Here is a 15,229-nt window from a genome sequence, read left to right on the forward strand (position 1 = left end):
CTGTCGAGAAGGCAGGTGGGGGGGTCCCCGAGGCGCTGACGGCCAGTCCAAGGACCGCAGGCCGTCCTCGGGGCAGGGGGCAGCGGCTGAGAGGCACAGAAGCTGCTGGGGCCTCCCTACTGACTCAGGGGGCCCTGGGCTCTCTTCCTGACCTCACAGCGGCTGACCGCGTCGACGCAGTGACCACCTTCCCCCCAGCACCTCGCTTCTGCTCTCCCCGCCCCTCCCCAGGCTCCGGAAGGGGAGGCCCAGACAGGGAAACGGCCAAGGCCACCCAGCTGGGAGGGGGCCCAGGTGTGAGTGCAGGGCCAGCTTCCCGTGCTCAGCACGGCCGGGGAGGCGTGCGCGCCTGGGTCCACGGCCACCTCTGGCTCGGGCGCTTCCTCCAGGAGGACACAGCTGGCCGGAAGCAGCCAGTGGGACCCTGGCACGGAGGCCGTTTCCTGCGGCCGCAGTGCACGCTCCGCGCACCCCTCCTCCAGCCGGCATGGGGGCCGGGGGCTCACCCCGGCGTGGCCTCGCTCGGCGGGTCACGGAGACCCAGCGGGAAGAGGAGCTTGCTCGAGGTCACACAGCAACCTGGGGGCACGTCCACTGCCTCCCCCCTTCCTGCGCCACAGAGGGGTGCCCACGGGCCGCCGTGGGGCTGGGCCTCACAGTCCTCGGTGGCCGACAGTTCGAGGATCCCGTGGCCGCCGCCCGCCCCGCCCCGACCGCCCGCACGGCGGCGCGGACTCACGTGGCGCCTCGATGAGCTCACAGTCCTGGGAGCCGCACGGCCGGGAGCTCTCGGGCCAGGCCTCGTGGCTGCACTGCTCGCTGTCTCCCTCGGGCAGCCCCGTCTGGGTGTTGACGCACCGGACCAGGCGCCGCTGCACGCCCCCGCCGCAGGGGGCTGAGCACTGTGCGGAGGGGGGAGGGGGGAGGGGAGGGTCCACAGGAGCTGCACCTGCCCAGAGGCCCAGGTGCGCCAGCAAGGGTGGGGAGGCCGCCAGCCCCTGACGCGGGGCCGGGGGCCGCCAAGGGGAGGTGGCGGCAAGTTCCTCCACCAGGACCCTGCATCCCGAGTCAGGCTTTATCATCGATCAGGATGGGATGTTGTAAAAAGCCCGAAAAATAGGTGTAATCTCTGGCACGGTGCCAGGCCGTGGGCGAAGTGTCTACTGCCCTGCTCCGTGTACCCCGCACACCCATTTCCCCGGGTGAGAACACAGCGCCCAGAGCCGCTCAGCAGCCGGGGCGCAACCGCGGAGCTCCAGCAGGCCCGGCAGGAGGGCGTCCTGCGCCTCGCTCGCCACACCAGCCTCTGCTCCGCTCCCTAAACACTCAGGTCCTTCCTTCCTGCCCCAGGACTTCCCACTTGCTGTCCCTGGCACCTCTGCTCCCAACCAGAGTCCCGCAGGCCTCACCCCTGCACCATCAGAACACCTTCCCTGAGCCTCTGCTTCCAACCACTGAGTCCCGCAGGCCTCACCCCTGCACCATCAGAACACCTTCCCTGAGCCTCTGCTTCCAACCACTGAGTCCCGCAGGCCTCACCCCTGCACCATCAGAACACCTTCCCTGAGCCTCTGCTTCCAACCGCTGAGTCCTGCAGGCCTCACCCCTGCCCCCCCCACCCAGGGCCTTCCCCGACATCCCAGCACCTGCCTGTTTCCTTTCGTCCCTATCTCCCCAGCAGGCCGGAGCTTGGGCAGGGTGGGGACCTCGTCTGGCCGGCCCCCGCACTTGCAGCGACCAGAGAGCCTGGCACAGGGCACAGGACGATTCCCTCTTGAGGGAGCGGAGGGCTGAGCGGTGGGCCCCATCCCTCATCCGCAGGCTGGCTCACCTGGCTCCAGGGCCCCACCACCCACTGCGTACAGGGGTGCGTGTTGCAGGGCCGCGTACTGTTGGGTTTCAGCGCCTCCTCACAGAGGCCCGGCTCCGGGCAGGTCACCAGACGGTGCTGCTCGCCCCCACCGCAAGCCTCAGAGCACTGGAAGGGTGGGATGGGCAGGGAGAGGGGTCGGGGCACGGCCAGGGTCTGAGGACACCCCCCACCCCCTCCCGGGGCCCCCAGGCCTCACCTCCCTCCAGGAAGAGATGTACCAGCTGAGGCAGGGCTGCACCCCGCAGGGACGGCGGGCGGGTGGCATGGCAGGCCCCGGCTGGCAGTGGAAGGGCCGCAGCGGCCGGAGGTCCTGTGTGTCCACGCACTGCACGTCCCGCACGGAGGACCCTCCCCCACAGCTGCGGGAGCACTGCAGGCCAGGCGCACGGTGTGAGCAGACCCCACACGCGCACGGCCCCGCGAGGGGTGGCTGGGCAGCAGCAAACGGACCCCTGCCACCCCCCCACCCGGGAGAACCAGCCAGCCTCGGGCCGCAGATGCGGGGCCAGGGGCAGCCACCGCAGGGGACAGGTGGGCAGGGAGGAACGAGGGAGCGGCGGGGACGATGAAATCCCGGGCAGGGGGGAGGGCAGGTACAGAGAAAAGGACGCAGCCAGCAGCCAAGGGGCTCACGGCAGGGAGAGGTGAGGACGCAGCGGGACGAGCCCAAGGACAGCGGCACAGAGCCCCCCCCCCAGCCTGCACTGGGGGCCGGGCGGGCCCGGCTTGCACCCCGAGGCCCCCACGCACCTTACTCCAGTTGCCCGTGTGCCAGGCGGCGCAGGGCCTCAGACGGCAGCGGCGGGCGGGTTGGGGCCGGCTGGCGGGCACGCAGTCCTCCTCCCGGCCCGAGCTGCAGTGCACGGGCCTCCACACGGCACCCAGCCCGCAGGTGGTGGAGCACTGGGGGCCGGGGCACAGGCGTGAGGGCAGGTACGTCCCCGCAACCCCCAGCCCCACGGCCAGGTGCTGCCCATCGAGGGGCGGGGACCCCGCTGGAGCCAGAATGGCTTCCCCATCTGCAGAATGGGCTCCTCCGCCCCCCTCCCAAGGAGACAGAGGACAAAAACTCAAACACCTCCGTGAGCATCTGTCCCTGCTCACGGGACACAGGCGGCAGCCCAGCTGTCCTGCCCAGACTCGCTGCTCCCCACAATCAGCTAGGAAGGGAGTCTGGGTCCCTCGCTGAGTTCCTGCCTGTCCCTCCCCACCCCAGAATGAGGGGTCTGAACACAACTTCCCCAGGGACAACGCGGGGGCGCCGGTCAGTCTCTGTCCGTCAAGTTCAGACCCTCGCTGGCCCCTGACTGGGGGGGGACCTGCTGATGATGGGGGGTAGGGGGGAGGCCAGGCAACAAGGGCCTGAGCAGCCCCTGGAAGAGCCAGGCTGAGCCGGGGGGAGTCCGCTGGGCTGGGGGGCCACAGAAGCGGCTTCCCCACCAGCACAGCTGTCCGGGGGAGGGCCCTGCCCGGGAGCACGCAAGCCAGAGTAGGAAGGACGTGGCTCCTGGCTGCCCCGTTTGTGCCCGCCCCGCCTTCCCGGCAGCCCCCTGTGCTGCTCAGGCATGGGGACCCCAGAGACCGGCAGATGGGCCCTCGCCCCACCTTACTGCTCAGATGGGAACCTGAGGCTGACAGGGCAGAATGCCCTAGGGGCACATGGAGGGCAATAGGACTGATTTGGGGTCACGGGCTGCCAGTTCCCGAATCCCAGAATCCCCACGTGTCTGGGAGGCAGGGCCCGTCTCCGGATGAGGACACCCAGCCCCTTACCTCACTCCAGCTGCCCACCTCCCAGGTGGCATTCCCAGCAGGTGGCAGGTCCTTGGCCAGGCCGGGCTCCAGAGGCTGGGCCTCGGGGACTCTGCTGCTGTTGGCTGAACCATCCCGAGCTGGTGTGGGCAGCGGCGCGGGGCTCGGGGGCACCTCCGAGCCGGGGGCTCCCGGCCAGCCCACAGGTCCTGGGCCCGGTTCCCGAAACATGTGCTCGAGGCCAGGGGGGCCCGTCTGAAGGAAGGTTCCTGGCATGGCCACGGTCTGCAGGTCCCACGGGGCTGCAGGGGTGGGAGTGCCCAGTTCCGGGGGGCTGTCCCCACCCCAGGTCACTGGCAGAGCAGCTGGGGGAGGAGGGGGGGAAGGAGCTCCCCCGACTGGGGGCCACAGCTCAGTGTCCACAGGGCCCAGGCCACCTTCCAGAGCAGGTTCCCAGGCCACATTCCCCGCCGTCCACGGATCTCCTGCGTCAGGACTGGGGGGGGCACGGCTGGTGCTGAGGGAGGGCAAAGGGGGCGACGTGGGGCGGGGTCCTTGAGGCAGGCCGGTTGCTCTGCGGTCTAAGGCTTCCTCCTCGTCCTGAGAGAGCTCGTTGGCCCCCTGCCAGCGCGGAGGGGGCGGCCGGCTCTGGCTGGTTCCCCCTCCCGGGAGCCTGTTTTGGCTCCCAGGGGCAGCAGGTGTCTCCATGCCCCCGACTGAAGCAGGGGACCAGGGCCAGCTGGGGAGCCCCAAGTCTGGGGCCCCGGCAGGGGCGTCTTCCTCTGGTAAGAAATTGACCAGGGGGTTCCCAGGGGCCTGCTCCGAGGGCAGGGCCGGAGAGAGGCCAGCCCGGCTGGGCCAAGGGGCAGGGGACCCGTCTCCCAGGGCCACCTCCTTTTCAGTGCCAGGAGGCTCTGAGGCTGGCAGGGGGGTGCCTGTGGGGGGCTCAGCAGGGCTGCTCAGGGGTGGGGGCGTCCAGTCCCCTGCGCCCGGCAGGTCTGGGTCGGGCTCCTCGAAGGGCCCGTAGGACAGGTCCTCGTGGAAGTTAATGAAATTGTAGTCGTAGTAGAAATCGTCAACAAACACGGGCCCCGGCGGGCCCAGCTCCGGGTCCTCCTCGATGGCATTGCCCATGCCGGCCAGCTCAGGTGACGAGGGGGGCAGAGGCTGCGGGGCCAGGCGCGGGGGGATGAAGTCGACCTCGTTGAAGAGCTCGCGGCTGGGGGAGCCGCTGCCTGAGCCCTCGGGGTCCAGGGCGCGGGGACAGGGCGGCAGAGAGCAGGCTGCCCTGCGGGCCGGCCGCTGGGCCTCCTCACAGGGGACGCCGGTGTTGTTGGTGCAGAGGACACTTCGGTGCTGAGTGGCCTCCCCGCACGTCGCCGAGCACTGCGGAGGAGAGCAGGTGAGGGGCGCAGACCAGGACAGGCTGGGCCGAGTGGGTTCCCTGGCCCTGCCGATGTCGGACGAGAGGCCTCCGCCAGCCGTCTCCCCGTGCAGCTCCAGACCGTGGCAGTGGTGGCTCCCAGGGCGCCCCAGCCTCCCCCCACCGTGGTCCCCGGCAGTAGGGGCTCTCTGAACACTGCCTCCACCTCCCCATAGCCCAAGACCGATGGCGGAGCCGGGGGCGCGGAGGGGGTGGAGGGGGCGGGGGGCGGGGGGCGGGGGGCGGGCCCCTCCCGTCCTGACGCTCACCTGAGACCAGTTCCCCACGGCCCAGGTGGCCGGACAGGGCACATCGCGGTTGCAAGGGGTTTCGGCGGGGGGCCGGGGGAGGTGGGCGCAGGCGGGGGGCTCCAGGGCGCTCTGCTCATCCAGCCCCACGCTGCGGACGCAGAGCACGGCGCGGCGGGAGAGGCCCCCAGGCCCACAGGAGCTAGAGCACGGCCGCCACTCCCCTGTCCACCACCTGCGGGGCACACAAGCCGCGTCAGCGCCGGGCTGGCCAGACTGCCGGGCACTCGGGGGCGCGGCGGGGTCAGGGCTAAGCCGCAGTCCCCCGTGTCCCTGCCAGCCTCACTCCTGGGGCAGCTGGGCAAGTCCCGAGCACATCCGAGAACCCAAGCACACGCGCCCTGGGACGCCCCAGGCTGGTGCTGGCTGCCGGGGCGCGGGGGACGCAGGTCCAGGCTGGGGCGGGGGCAGGCAGGGCCTGGGGCTTCGGCCTTGGAAAGAGAGGCCCTGCCGTGCTCCATCTGCCCCTCTGTGGGCCCCGGAGTCAGGAGCCTGGGGGCGCAGCGATCAGGGTGGGCTCACCGGGCCGGGCAAGGCTCCTCGCTGCACTTCCTCTGGTGGTCATCGGGCCGGCCCAGGGGGTCACAGTGTCTCTCGTCCACGGGCCCCGCCTGTCGCTCGGTGCAGTGCACGCTCTGCCTCTGCATCCCTGGGGGACGCGGGGGCTCAGCCTGGGCCTGGCACCTAGGGTGCCCCCTGCCCAAGCTGCGCTGCACCCCAACACAAGGCCACACCCACTCTGCTAGAAGCTCCCAGAGCAAGGCCTCCCCGCCCCCTCCTCGCTGTCCTCCCGGCCTTCACCTCTGGCCCTGGAGCAGCAGAGTGCAGGCTCGGGGCACGGGGCCAGCCCCTGGCTTCCCAGCTGGGAGGCCTTGGGCAGCTCACTGGGCCTCTCTGAACCTCAGTGTCTTCGTCTGTAACAGTGATACCTCCCTCGAAGCCGCCAGGGAGTGAGGCCACCATGGGGTCATGCAAATCCAGCCTCAGCCTGAGCGCCACCCCTCCCAGCAGCGTCCGTGCTCAAACAGGGGGGCAGCGGGGAAACTCGTCAGACCCCCTCCCCCCCCAGCAGACATCCCTCTCCAGCCCCGGAGCCCAGGCGACCTGTGTCACTGTTCCCCTCCCCCGCCACCGCCTGCCTCTGGGCCTTTGCACAGCTATGCTCCGCACCTTCCCCATGTACCCCCACCCCGTCTCCAGCTCTGCCTTCACCCCTGCTTCCCTCACAGCCCCGAAGAGTGGATCTCCTCCACCTGAGCCTCCCATCTCCTATCCACTCTTCCCTCCCCGCTAACAGAATTCGGGTTCTGTGCGGGGTAACCACGGGCCCTGCGGAAAACACCCCCCACTGTAGTGTCTGTGCACCGAGGGAGGTCTGGGACACAGTCCCTCTAGGGAAAAGAGGGCACAAGTTCCCCCAGGGGTCAGCCCCTGGCCCCTTCTTCTTCCTGCCTGGACCAACGGAGGCCAGGAGGGGGCCATCTCGACAGGTGTGAGGGGGACTCAGTGATGGGAGCAAGGTCCTGGGTCCCTAAGGGCCATCCTGCCAGCTTGGATTCTTACTGCTGGGGGCAAACAGCCCCGGGCTGCGCCAGCCAGCGCGGGCCAGGAGCCGCACCCGCAGCTCAGCACGCCCCTCACCCATCCACCTGTGGGGCCCCCCCTCGTGGAAAGACAACTCCCGAACCTCTAGTTTGTCCAGATTTGCTTTCGCGTTTGTAAATTTAGAGATGCGTATATGGCACAGGATATTTTAACAGCTTTTGAAGATTTCTGCCAAGGTTCGGGGGGGGGGTTTCCATCCTATCATCATACGAGCATTTTCGGGAACATTCAGGTGTCTGTCCCAGATTCCTGATGCCGAGCTCCCTGGACACTGAGGGGCGGGGGGGCGCCTGACGGAGAGTTAGTGAAGTCCTCATGCGTGTCCTACAGGCCACTGGGCGCAGAGGCTCAGAGGTGGGGTGGGGACAAGCCTGTCGTCCTGGCTCCGTCCTCCCTGAGCGGGAGGCTCTGGGCCTCCCAGGGAGGAGGCTCCGCAGCCCGTCCGCAGCACGAGCTGGAGGAGGCAAGGAGCCCGTGCCCACAGGGGCCTCGGGTCGGGCTCTGGGAGCACAAAGGGGTCAGTTCTCCGGTGAGGAGCCGAGACACAGGTGTGAGGCCAGCTGGCGCCTCTCTGGGGGCAGAACGCCAGCCACCGAGACCCAGCGAGCACCCCCCGTGTGCCAGGCACGGTGCTGGCCGCGTCCCTGCCCGTGGACCTGAGAGACACGGCTCTCGGCAGCCCCACTCTAGACCCGGGGCCACGGGGGTCCGGAGGGGCCACACTCCAAGCTCACGGTGGCTCCCCAACCAGCAGTGAGCTGGAGGAGGGCGCCGGACACCACCGCCCAGACATACAGGCCCCAGTGGGCAGCGGCTGTGCCCACCCCACCCTCACCTGTGCCACAGGTCACCGTGCACTGGGTCCAGGGCCCATAGCTCCAGGAGAACTCGGGCGGCTCGACCGGGCCGGGGCCGTCTGCCTCCCTGTGGATGGTGTACTCGTAGCGCACCCCGGGGTTGCTCTCCTGGAACAGCAGCTGGGGGGGGGGCAGGCGGATGGAGGCCCCGTGAGCACAAGGTGTCCCCTCCACCCACCCAGAGCAGCCATCCCCCAAGGAGCCGACCCAGCCCCCTCCGGCACCTGGGGCTGCACTGGGGCAGAGGCCCCGGGACTGTGTCCTGCCGTGGGACGGGGGGCTGCCGGATCCCTCAGGCCCCGCCCCTGCTCCCCAACCCGAGCCCCGGGAAGCGGGCACCTGGATCCAGACAGGCTCGTCGGTGGGACCGGGGGACGTGAGGTTCTCCCAGTTGCCGGTGCGCGCGTACGTGAAGGTGGTGCCCGCCACCTGGTAGTCCCCGTTCCACTGGATGGTCCAGCCCCCGTTCAGGAAGTACTTCTCGGGATCCTCACTGCGCAGGGCCAGGAAGTTGGCGGCCTCAGCCACCTCCTCGATGCGGATCTCGCGGGCGCCGGCCGGGATCAGCCCCACGTCCACGTAGCCTGTGGGCCGGGGTGGGGCAGAGGGTAAGGGGGTTGGCTGTCCCCTTCTACCCCAGGCGGCTGATGGCAGATTCCACCATGAGGTCAAGATTCTGAGCTCCCCAAAAGGTAGAGGCTTCCCCCATCCTAGGTCACCTAAACCTCAGAAGGGCTCCTCAAATCCTGCCACCATGACCCATGCCTCTTTACCCCTCTCCTGGAGACCCGGGCTGGTGTCCATGTCACCAGCCTGGTCCCTTCCCCTGGGACGCCGACGTCGCGGCCAGCCTCTCTGTCCTTTCACGGACTCCACGCACTTTACCCTAGGACGCGGGTACTGTTGTCACCCCATCTGACAGATGGGGAGACTGAGGCCCAGGGAGACGAAGTCACTTGCCCGGCTGGGCTCCAGGGGCTGAGCGTCCTGGCAGCCCCACCTCACGGTGCCCGGACAGAGACGCACCTCCACCTCTTCCCGCCCAGCGCAAGGCCCCCCCACCTCTCCCGAGTCTCTCATGACGCAGCTAACCGGCCACCGGACCTCCCCAGGTCAGGACCTCCTTCCGCAGTGCTCTCAGCCCCCGTCAGACGGTGAGCTCCTCACCTACCACACAGTCACCACTCAAGCCATGTATGCGAAACAGACCCGCGGGCGTGGGAGTGGGCCTGGGGGCCTCTGAAGCCTCCCAAGAAGGGAGTGGCCCTCTGCAAGGGCTGGGGCCACCCATAATCACCCCCGATCGGCCCACCCGAGGTCCCCGGGCAGGAGGACGCCCCCTGCGACGTCTCCGCATCGGGGCCAAGGTGCCCCGACACCTGCCAGGACCAGGCTGGGTGGCCCGGGCGGGAGCCCCGGGGGCCAGGCGGGGCCACCAAGTTAAGAGCACCCCCGCCAGGGCCCCAGCCCGTACCCAGGCCCTCAGACTCCTCGAAGGTCCCGCTCACGGTGTGGCAAGTAGAGCCGTTGCCATGGCACACGCCACAGCGATCCTCGACCGCGCCGGAGTCAATCTCGAAGTCACAGCCCACGTTCTGGAACACACGGGAGGCAGGGCCCAGCTGCCGGGGTCCGCCAGGGCAGGGAGGGGAGGGCTCCGGGCGGGCTGCGGGCTCTCGCTGCAGGCCTGCCCCCAGGCATGCCCTCTGACCTCAGGCGGCCCCTCCGCCTCTCCGAGCATGCTTCCCCCCCACCCCCCGCGTGAATCGGGGCGGCCCGTCTGGCCGTAAAGCCACGCTGGGGGAGGGGGGTTGTGAGGCGCAAGAGGGCAAGTTTTGTGAAGAGGGACAGCATGCAGGGGCATGGGTATGGCAGGGGCGCCCGCCAGGGTGGACAGGAGTCTCCCAGAAAAGGGATCCTCCCTGCTGCTTCCCGACACCCCAGGGACTGCAAGTGGGGGAGAGTGGCTGGGGACACGGGCCGGGAGGAGAGGCCACCACTGATGCTAGAAATAAGAGCACGTGTTGCCAGCAAACACACACGCACTCGGCCAGAGCCTGAGCCCCGCGGTCCCCGCAGTGACCTCGCTGAACCCCGCAACACGGATGCAGGACTGGCCCGCCTTTCCAGGACAGAGGGAACCGCGGCCTGGGGTCATGGACGCAGCAGGACGCTGAGCCACGCCTGGGCGCCGGTCTCCTGGCGGGGGCTGTGCAGTGCAGGCCGAGGCTCAGGGGCTTGGACAGTGGGCAGGGAGTGGGGGAGAGGGTCCGTGGGGCAGAGGCTGGGGTGTGAGGCCCGCCTGTGCGGAGCTCCAGCGCCAGGAGGGGCGGGGGTCTCTGCTGACGGGACGGCAGAGCTGGGAAGCCCGCGGGACAGCCTGGGGAGGGGGGGGGCCGGAGGGGAGCCGGGGGGGGCCCGGGGCGGCCGGCGCGGGAGACCATCCCCCGGCTCGGGCACACCTTGCAGATGCCGTTGATGCAAAGGTCGTGGCCGGGCTGGCCCTGGTAGCAGGGGGTGCCGTCGATCACGGCATCCCGCAGCTTCTCGGCGAAGTACTCGTTGGAGGGCCGGCAGTGCAGCTCACAGGGGTTCACTGGGGGCCCAAGCAGGGGAGCCGTGAGGGACAAGCGGGGCGGCGGTCAGGGAGGCCCCCGGGCTGCACGCTGGGGAGCGGGGGGCCCCGGGCCGGGGTGGGTAACCTCAGGCCCAGGCCCCGCCCCGGGGGCTGCCGAGTCCCAGGGGCGACAGGACTCACCGTCATTGACCACAGGCACCCACGTATGCAGCTGGCCCTTGTAAAGCATGGCGTCAAAGTGGCTGCACTGGACGTGGCGGAAGGAGGGGCGGCCGGGGGGGCAGGCCTGTAGGTTGCACAGGCGGAAACGCCGCCGCTCGCCCACACAGTACTTGCCCTTGTACTTGGGCCTGTGGGGAGAGCCGGGTGGGGCCGAGTGAGCGCACAGTGAGCGCCGACTGCGTCCTGGGTCCAGGAGCAGGCCCTCGGACCGGAGACTCCAACGCCCACCTGCCCTCTGGCTCTGGCGCACACCCTCTCCCTGCGTGTGAGGACTTACGGGTGGTGGCCTCAGGAAGCAGGCTCTGCCCCCACCCTGCAGTGTAGCCCTGTCTGGGCTCTAGTCTGCTCGCCTGTAAAACGGGGACGGGGCTGCCCCTGCAGAGCGCTGTTGGGAGCCTGTGACGAGCCCCCGGGGATGGGGCTGGCACCGCCCAAGGGGAGACCCAGGGTCCCGAGAACCCCACGTGTCTGCAGGCTCGTTCCTGGTGGCAGCCCCCCAGCCTGGCCTGGCTGAGAGGTGCACCCGCAAGCACAGCACCTGAACCCCACCCTCACGTGGGCAGGGTGCCTGCCCCCAACCCAGCCCAGGCCACAGACTGCCGAGCACAGGGCCCTAGATGGCGCTGGCTCTGAGTCCCGCACCTGCCAGGGCAGCCTCACGAAGAGGGCTCGTCCGAAGGCGCCAGGGACTCCTCGGTCTGCACTACCTCTGGCTCAGCATCTCCTGAACCTTCAGATCACCCTTTTTAGGTGGGGAAACTGAGGCCCAGCCTTGCAGTCACTTGCCCCAGGGCACACAGCTGTCCCCTCTCGTCTCAGACCCACAGGTACATCCAGTGCCAATAAGTGAGTCTTTACTAAGTCCCTTCCACTGACTAGTTGCGGGTTTTCATGCTTTAGCTCTGCTGGGGGGATCCCTGCAGTCACCCCAGAGTATGGTTTCCCTGGAAACTGAGACCTGGAGGAGGGGTGGAGAGGGAATTTGAACCCTGATCCACCTAAGGTCCGGGGTCTAAGCTCCTGCCTCCCTCCAGCCAGTTCCTGAGCTGCTGGGCCTTGCTGTTCCCCTCTCTGCAGTGGGGCCAGCCCCGGGGACTCCGCCTGCCTCCGGGATGCCCCTCCGAGTGACCCAAGGCGGCCCTGGATACTCTGGGCATGGTCTCTATGGGGACACTTCGGAGCACAAGAGGCTGGGACAGAGCCAGACTCTCCACGGTGGTGCCCAATCCCACCCGTCCCCGGTGCCCCCAGACCCACACTCACACGGGCTGCGTGCACTGCCGCTCGGCACTCTGCACACCCAGGCCACAGCTCCGCGAGCAGACGGACCAGGCGCTCCAGCCCGACCAGCCGCCGTCCACAGCCTCCGGCCGGAAGCCGATGGGAACACACTCCCCGTTCAGACACCACTAAGACAGACGGGGGTGGAAATGCCACCCAGTCCCACCAGTCATCCCTGCCCCGGGGGGACCGAGGAGTCAGGAGGCCCCCTCCTAGTCACCCAAGACCCAGACCCCGGGGGGGCAGAGCAGGGCATAAAACGGAGCCCCTGTGCTGACTTTCTGCACAGGCCGGCTGCACCACGTCCGCTCCACAGACGCGCAGAGGGCCGGAGGGGCTGGGGCTCTGCCAGCAGCCCGAGTCCGTCCGCACCAGGCAGCCTCCAGAGCGCGGGCCCACAGGAGCCAGGCCTCTCCCCACCCACCCACCCACCCCTGCAGCAGGGGCTGCGGCGCCCCTACCTTGCTCTCCCCACACCTGGTACCATCCACAGCTGCGTCCAGCTTGGAGTGACAGGTGGTCCCCACGGAGCACCAAAGAGTGTGGCACACGTTCTGCAAGGAGGACGACACGGGCCATACTCTCACCCCCCCACCCCCCCGGGGCCTCTGGGGGGTGGGGGTGGGGTGGGGCTGCAGATGGGACTCTCAGCGGGCCCCTCCCATCTTCCCCCAACCATGTGGTGCTGGGGGTGCCCAGCCCTGGCGCCTGCCGCTCAGAGCGTGTCCAGCCCCGCCCACACCTCAGCCCCGCCCACTCCTACGAGCCCTGCCCACACCTCAGCCCCGCCCACACCTCAGCCCCGCCCACCCCTACAAGCCCTGCCCGTCTCCCATCCCCGCCCACTCTCAGACCGGCTCCACCCACACCTCTCCCAGCCCCGCCCACTTGCCTAAAAACACACCCACCCACCCCCACAAGCCTGGGGACTCCCTAACAGGGCGATGGCCTTCCCTTCAGGCGCTCTCCCCCAGGTCCATGCAGCATAGGTTTTGTTTGGCCTTTTATAACCCGGCCCTGGGAGGTGAGGGGCTCGCCCAGAGCCAGAGTCGGCAAAGGGTCCACCCGGAAACCGGACCTGGGTCTCTGGCTGCCCAGGCCACAGCGGATGCCACAGGCCATGCTGGCTCCCAGGCACCACGTATGGGACGAGCCCAGGCCAGCGGGCGCTGCAGGCTGGGGAGGCGGCCCCCCGCCCCACACGCACCCCACACTCACATCCATGTCGTCACAGAAGGCAGAGTAGGCCCCATATTGGAGGCGGCACTGGTGGCCCACGTCGTAGAGGACCCCGGGCGGCACGGAGGGGAAGTCGATGACATCCTTGCTGGGAGAGTCATCCAAGCACAGGCCCCACCCTCGGCTGCAGAGACCACACAGGACAGGGCAAGGGGGGCAGCCTGAGAGACCCACTGGGGCGGCCTCGGAGGGGAGGGCACAGAGCACTAAACCGTAGGAAGACCGCAGCCCACCCCCCACCTAGCATTTGGGGCACTCCCGCTTGTCCCCTTCACCTCCAGGCACTCTGGCCGGCCAAACAACGCCCCTCCCCGGGGTCACGCATCTGCACAAGCCGCTCCCTCCACCCGCAATGCTCTGCACACTCCACCGCAAAAACTCTCCCGGAGACGGAAGCCTCCCCTACCGCCCAGCTGGCCCCTGGCCCTGCCCTGAGTTCCCACAGCCTCCACCCCGGCATGGGGCCGGCGCCACCTCACTCAGGGATCTGGAGAGCATCACCTCACAGCCGCGACAGCAGCCAGCCTCTGTGGGCCCCCCCCCGGGCTGAGATCTAGGGTCTCTGTGGGGGACAAGAGCCCAGGAGGGCCGGACACAGCCCTGCCTGCCCTCCGCCAGACCGACCAGGCAGTGCAGGGAGCGCGGACGCAGACGGGCCCAGCGGAGGGCGTCCCAGGCCCCGCGTGGGCCCACCGCTGCCAGCGTCTCTCTCCACGGGCCCCTCGTGCACAGCTACTGCCTCTGGGGGCCCGTGTCCATCCCACTGCCCTGGCCAGGCCCCACATGTTGACCAAGCAGCCCAGGGCTCACTGCTGTCCTGCAGGAGTTGGAAAAGTGTCCGGGGACCTTCCTCAGGGCAGCAGGAACTGGAGAGAGCTGAGGCTGGGGGCGACAGGTAGTTGGCCCAGGCAGCAAGGACACCCAGCCAGGCAGGGTAGGGGGAGGCAGAAACCCTCCAGTTTTCCAGTCTGGGGTGCTTGAGGGTGGCTGGTAGCAGGTGGGGGGGCCAGATGAGAAGGGCAGAGGCGATGGGTGCTGGGGTCTGACAGGGAGGCGCAGAGGAGACACCACAGGACGGGGACAGGCTGGGAGAAAATGGGAGCAGGCCAGCACATGGGCCAGTGCGGGGCGTCAGCCTCTGGGATCCTGGAGTTCCGATTTCAGAGGGGAGCTTGGGGCCCAGGGCAGCATGGGTGTCTGTGGGGCTTCCTGAGGCCCCCAGCACCACCCAGAGCTCAGGGAACACAGCCTCTGAGACTAGACTCCTGCTGAGGGCCCTGGGGACCCCTCCCCCCAAATCACCTGGACCGCCTATGCTAGTGGAAACCAGACCCTCTAAAATGGGTGTTGGCAAATAAGCAGCTATGGGACCCAGCCCTCTGCCCCCGAGTGATCATAGGCCAGGTCCCCGGTTGCTCCTCAAACACCCGTTCCCTCTCCGTACACACGCAGGGCCCAAGGCAGAGCGTCACTCGCCCTGGGTCACACCCGGGCACCAGAGGTCAGGATCTGATGCCAGGCCCCAGCGGCCAGTGGCCACGCAGATGCACTTGCTGGGCGGCCCCAGTGCAGGACTCCTCCCCTCCACCTATAAGCCTGACCTCAAATACTTCACCCCAATGTAAGTTCAAAACCATGGCAGCTGAGCCCTGGCAGAGAGAAAGACGCGTTCTGACCGCTGGCCTGGCCCGTGGGGCAAAGTGTTAGCTGGGGGGGAGGGTGGGGGGCAGCCTGGCCCTGGGGCTCCTTCTTTCCTGCAATTCAAGACAGGGGCTAGAAGGGCTCGCCCACCCTCGGACTCAGACCAGGCTGGGAGCTCCTCCAGCTCTGGGTCCCACAGGCCTCCGTGCCACCCCAGCAGCCCCAGGGCCACTTCTGGCCTTTGTCAGCTGGCTGAAACTTGCCATGTGTCACGTCCTGTGGGCGGGCAGCTGGAGGGACAGCAGCCTATCTGATCCAGCCTATATGCGCGTGAGAGGTCGGGGGCACTGGGGGACCCGCGCAGGACCCGCCACTAGAATCAGGGCCATATCCAGGCCCAAGTGCTGATGGGGAGTCAGCACCCCACGTTCTACTCTCTGCCAGGCGGCC

The 15,229-nt window shown here is 68.8% G+C and overlaps 1 protein-coding gene across 1 annotated transcript in view; it reads right to left on the reverse strand.

Annotated features, from left to right (window-relative positions):
* The window catches only part of ADAMTS7 (ADAM metallopeptidase with thrombospondin type 1 motif 7), a 44,941-nt gene that overhangs the window by 4,229 nt on the left and 25,483 nt on the right, over positions 1–15,229 (reverse strand). The window contains exons 9-23 of the mRNA XM_078078792.1: positions 13,118–13,262; positions 12,361–12,453; positions 11,882–12,027; positions 10,577–10,746; positions 10,281–10,414; positions 9,293–9,413; positions 8,158–8,402; positions 7,797–7,938; positions 5,879–6,005; positions 5,318–5,531; positions 3,647–5,011; positions 2,624–2,776; positions 2,070–2,243; positions 1,832–1,978; positions 740–902 (exon numbers count right to left, since the gene is read on the reverse strand). Of these exons, the coding sequence (XP_077934918.1) occupies positions 740–902; positions 1,832–1,978; positions 2,070–2,243; positions 2,624–2,776; positions 3,647–5,011; positions 5,318–5,531; positions 5,879–6,005; positions 7,797–7,938; positions 8,158–8,402; positions 9,293–9,413; positions 10,281–10,414; positions 10,577–10,746; positions 11,882–12,027; positions 12,361–12,453; positions 13,118–13,262 (3,539 nt within the window). The remainder of the gene's footprint in view (positions 1–739; positions 903–1,831; positions 1,979–2,069; positions 2,244–2,623; positions 2,777–3,646; positions 5,012–5,317; positions 5,532–5,878; positions 6,006–7,796; positions 7,939–8,157; positions 8,403–9,292; positions 9,414–10,280; positions 10,415–10,576; positions 10,747–11,881; positions 12,028–12,360; positions 12,454–13,117; positions 13,263–15,229) is intronic.

This window comes from Halichoerus grypus, chromosome 8, assembly GCF_964656455.1.
Source record: "Halichoerus grypus chromosome 8, mHalGry1.hap1.1, whole genome shotgun sequence".
Taxonomy (NCBI): Eukaryota; Metazoa; Chordata; class Mammalia; order Carnivora; family Phocidae; genus Halichoerus; species Halichoerus grypus.